This window comes from Anarrhichthys ocellatus, unplaced genomic scaffold, assembly GCF_004355925.1.
Source record: "Anarrhichthys ocellatus isolate YVR2014 unplaced genomic scaffold, GSC_Weel_1.0 scaffold24, whole genome shotgun sequence".
NCBI classification, from domain to species: Eukaryota; Metazoa; Chordata; class Actinopteri; order Perciformes; family Anarhichadidae; genus Anarrhichthys; species Anarrhichthys ocellatus.
The window spans coordinates 7,339,886-7,344,476 of NW_022280054.1; the positions used below are offsets into that span (position 1 = coordinate 7,339,886).

Sequence of the window (4,591 nt, forward strand, 5' to 3'; positions counted from 1 at the left end):
TTATACACTTCGGTTATTGCACAATTTAAAGAAACAAGATATATATGACGTATCGAGAGATTTATCAGATTGAGTTACTTTTTGAGAGAGCTGGCTGTGTCCCCCGTTTCCAGTCTTCTAAGCTAATGTGGAACAATTCCATTAATGCCCAAATTCACAAAATAATTAATAATTCAAAAATTTGAATAAATTAGTAGGACCTGATTTCATTGATGTTCACAATGGTGGCTTTGTCTCTGGAAACAAAATAAAATTGCAAATGAGAACAAGCCAGATTGAGAGAAAGGAAGGTCAGATAAAAGGATTAGTGACAGAAAGACAAGAGATGAGGTGAAAGATACAGAAGAGAATGAGCTGAGGAGGAAGAGGAGGAGGAAGAGGAGGATGGGCGGGGGGTTGTGTTCTCCTGCTGAGCCCCATGTGTGCCGTCTCTGGGCTGGGATAGACAGCTACCTCCGCCAGCCTCCTCTCTGGACCGCATTAGACATGGCGCTCAAATAATACACTTGGGCTGGGGATGTGGGGGAAGGAGAGCCTGGGGAGGTGGCAGACAGAGGGAGGGCTGAGCATGGCAAATTCTTTTCTGCCTTTAATACCACTGGACCCAGACCCAGAGAACAAATAATCAGATGAACGCCTCAAAACCGCTGACCGTAAAACATCACGTAGCTCATATTGAGACCAGCGGTTTGGTAATTGTATCACTCTTCTCATCTCACTCTTTTCAGAAACAACTGGGATCACAATAGATATATTTCTGCATTCTCTAAATACGTTTGTAGTGAATGAAGTCTCCTTCTGCTCCCTCTACAGACAACACCTTGAGAGAGTACCGATTGGTCTAATGTTTACAGGAATGTGGAGGTTACAGCTTCATAACTGATTTAAATAAAGCACAAGTTCACCAATTGGTCTTTTTTTTTCTTTTAGATTCTTTATTTAATCAATGTTACATTAAACTAACATAAATAAATTTGTTTATGAACAAAAGGCACACAGTTCAAATATAAACAAAGAGAACGTCTGTACAGTTTGTCTCATTAAAACATGTCTACTGTCTCTCAGAGAGAGAGAGAGCGGTCCAAGAGAGATGAGTTTCGGGGGGGGGGGGGGGATTTGTTGACGAAACGCTACAGCGCCGCCGAGTCTCAGCATGAAACTGTACACGCTGCAATCCCCCCGCAAGGAACTAAAGTGGTGGGCGCAAAGGCAAAAACGCCAACCGGGCACAGCACTGGCTTCATGTGAAACCTCTGCCGGGAGGTTTTCTGTGGATGTCCATTCGTAAAAGTCCCGCTGAAACTCACGTCATTTGTCTGTTTGAAGAGGCCACAAGATTCATTTGCACTAAATTAAAAGATTCAAACACGCAGCACAAAAACTTGAAAAAAAAAAACAAAAAACCCTATTAGGGCCGGAGGCTGGGTAAACACGATGATTTTTGTAAGAGAATGACGGGGGTCAGTGTCGCCATGGTTTCTCTATGGAAGTGTCTGATTGGTTGGTTGCTGCTTCCTCAGAACAAAATACGGCCAGTTGGTCATTCAAAGTACTGGCAGGACGCTAACGGTCTACCGCAGCATTTGTCCTGGTGTGGAACTGAGTCCATGTACAGCCATATGACTAAGTCAAAACGATAAGAGGACTCGGTTTGGTTTCTCCTGCATCTGCTCCAGATCAATAAGGTAGATAAAATCCTGTTGTGATCATCACTAGGCTCCTGATCCTACTAGATAACAAAGCGTGGTATACGAGTCCAGTCAAGTCAGTTGTAGTCGCAGCTGTTGATGTCAGTTGTCATCCACCTCTGAACACTGGATGAGACAGGTGTCCTTTGCTGGTCCAGTTTTGTCCAGTTTAATCCGGTCTAGACCAGTCTGTTCTTTGCTGCGGTCCAGTCTGGTTGGATCCAGCCGACTGCAGACTTAAATCATTTAGTATTTGCAAACATCTCTGTTTTAAGCTGTTCGGAGCAGCAGATGGGTGAAGTTTAGTCTGGCAAAGTGAGTCTAGATTTCAGCTCGTTATTGGCCTAAACTGTTCCTTTTTTCACCTTAAGTGGCAAACTCCACACATCTGGCACCTTCACAGACTAAAACAAGCTACGAGTTTGCAAATACCGGCAGACCCAGGTCTGGTCCAGGGCTCAAACGGCGACAGTGCTGGGTACCTCCTCGTAGTGAATGATAAAGTAGGGGTAGCTCTGGTCATCGTTGAAGATGACATAGATCTGGGGGTCCACCCAGTTGTCCACACAGGAGTCATAAAGGTCACTGGAGGGGTCACGGAGGTTGATGGGTGGAGGTCGCCGCATGGAGGGATTTCCTACAGTAAACCTGTTAATATAATAAATAGAACAGAGACAAGGTTAGTAATGTGGTCTGGACTACACATAGTTAAACGGAGTGTAAACTGGAAAGCAACGGTCTTTATATTTGCATTATCCAACAGATTTTAATCCAGTTCTGCAAGTCTGGAGTTACAGAAGAAGAATTTACAATTTCAAAGAAGACTATAACAACAAGACTGCTGCTCCTCTGTGCGTTTTAGGGCACCTTTAATAACATTAGCATATGCTGTTTATGCATGAAATGTATGTATTGCAAGTATATGAAATGAAAGTGCATTGTAACCAGTGTCTTTCCTCTCTCAAATATTAATGTCAAATTCTAAAGACCTGTAATCCATCAGTGTTTGTTCCACTTCCTCTGGGGTCATAAATAAAACATATTAAAATGAGAACATCTTCAGCTACAGACAAAGGGGATGGGTAGAGACGTTGCACAGCGCATGTGCCAGATACGGCTTCAGACAGGAGAGTTAACCACACTGTACAGATAGCTTCTTTATTGGTCTATATCCCTGGTCTGGTCTGGAAGCAATGTCCCCGTCTGTGGCGTGGAACACGTTGAACACATTGGGGTACGTGTAGTGTGTTTCCACACCATCCTCACTGCAGACCGTCTGCTGTGCCATAACAAAACTAGTGATGTATGATGGCTTCAGCCAAATCAGCCATTTTACATGTGTGGCTCTAGATTTGACTTGCATTGTCAGGGAATGGGAGTCACATGATGCAAAGCATGACTAAATGATGGCTTATGGAAAAGAACCTCGGGATTTCCATGATCCAAATTAATGCGGATATGTTTTGTAAATATATTTTTGAAAGCACTGAGAGCGAGATAGTGATAGCATCAGAGAGTGCTGTTTATGCAGAGGTATGTGCTGGAGGGAACAACAGCTCATGTGTAAAAGATGGAACCCAAATAAAACTGGGAACATGAAGCCCTAACTTCTAACCAAAGCAGGATGTCCTAACTAAAACATACCACTGACAAAAAGAAGAATTAAATATGTTTCCACTAATATTGAGAAATCTGGAGGCTCAATATCACATTGAGAGATGTGAGACTTGTTTATATAGAGGAAACTATCCCTTTAATATCTCCGGTTGCATTATGTTATTGCTGGCAATGTTGTAAATCAATTAAATAAATAGGATTTAGCATCTTTGTGATGAAGTGCGATGATCTAGAAAAATATTTCATTCACTGTATTAAATTCACTGTTTTTTTTTTTATCTATAATGGAACGTTAAAAAATGTTACTATATTACAATTTACATCAATATTGTAATATAAAATGACAAATACTACAATAAAACATGTAATCCATATCACCAACCCCTAATAAGGCATTTTTTGCAGTGTGTTTTTTTTTTGCAGTGATGAACTTGCAACACGAGACATGAAAAATCCCATCCATAACCAAAGACAAAAATGTTTCCCATATCAACTTGTTAACTACTGCGCCCACACACACCTGCCAGTGAGGACTTTGGCCAGGAACATGCAGTGGACTCCTTTGGGCGAGCGCTTGGAGAAGTTGTGGGAGTAGACTGCCTTGCGGGCAAAGTAGGAGCCCTGGCCAAACATGGTGGCGTGTTTGCCGCAGACTCGGGGGTCGAAGTTGTGCTTGCAGATGCCCTCCACCACGTCGGCCGAGGTGCCGTGGAAGAGGTGGCGCTCGCTCAGCAGCCGGTCCATCTCTGACATACGCCGCGACATGTACTCCTTCTTCCTGTTGGAGCAGAAAGGGACAGAATATGAGAGTTGTTGATTTTAACTTTAAATACAATAAAGTCATAAACAAATCCCGTACTCTTCATTCTTATTCTTTATTCAACTAGGCAGATGAACTGTGAGAGAATTAGTAAACAGCTGGGAGAAGTCCTGCTATTTCTATTGTTGAAACGTTGTGATCACAGCCTTGTTTGCTCTAAACCGGTTAAGAACATTGGGCCTAATCCGTTTCATGAGCAACACACACACACATACCGTTTGATGTGAGCGGATCAATCAGGCATTCAGAGGTGAAAGCGCCTCAAGCCAGAGAGGCTGTGACCCGGGCGTGACCTCGCATGACCCCGTTGCCTGTGGTTTGACACAGACAGACTTTGATGCATCCAAGCATGCACACACACACTTCAATTTCCTACTATCCAATTCTAGGATGACTTCCTCTGATATGAGCAACCAGCCAGCCAACAGACACACACACACACACACACACACACACACACACACAC

At 43.1% G+C, this 4,591-nt stretch overlaps 1 protein-coding gene across 1 annotated transcript in view; it reads right to left on the reverse strand.

Annotated features, from left to right (window-relative positions):
- Window positions 1-576: 576 nt before the first annotated feature.
- tiparp (TCDD-inducible poly(ADP-ribose) polymerase) overlaps window positions 577-4,591 on the reverse strand; it is a 20,093-nt gene continuing 16,078 nt past the window's right edge. Inside the window, exons 6-7 of the mRNA XM_031860834.1 lie at window positions 3,826-4,083; window positions 577-2,336 (exon numbers count right to left, since the gene is read on the reverse strand). Of these exons, the coding sequence (XP_031716694.1) occupies window positions 2,147-2,336; window positions 3,826-4,083 (448 nt within the window). The 3' untranslated portion in view covers window positions 577-2,146. The remainder of the gene's footprint in view (window positions 2,337-3,825; window positions 4,084-4,591) is intronic.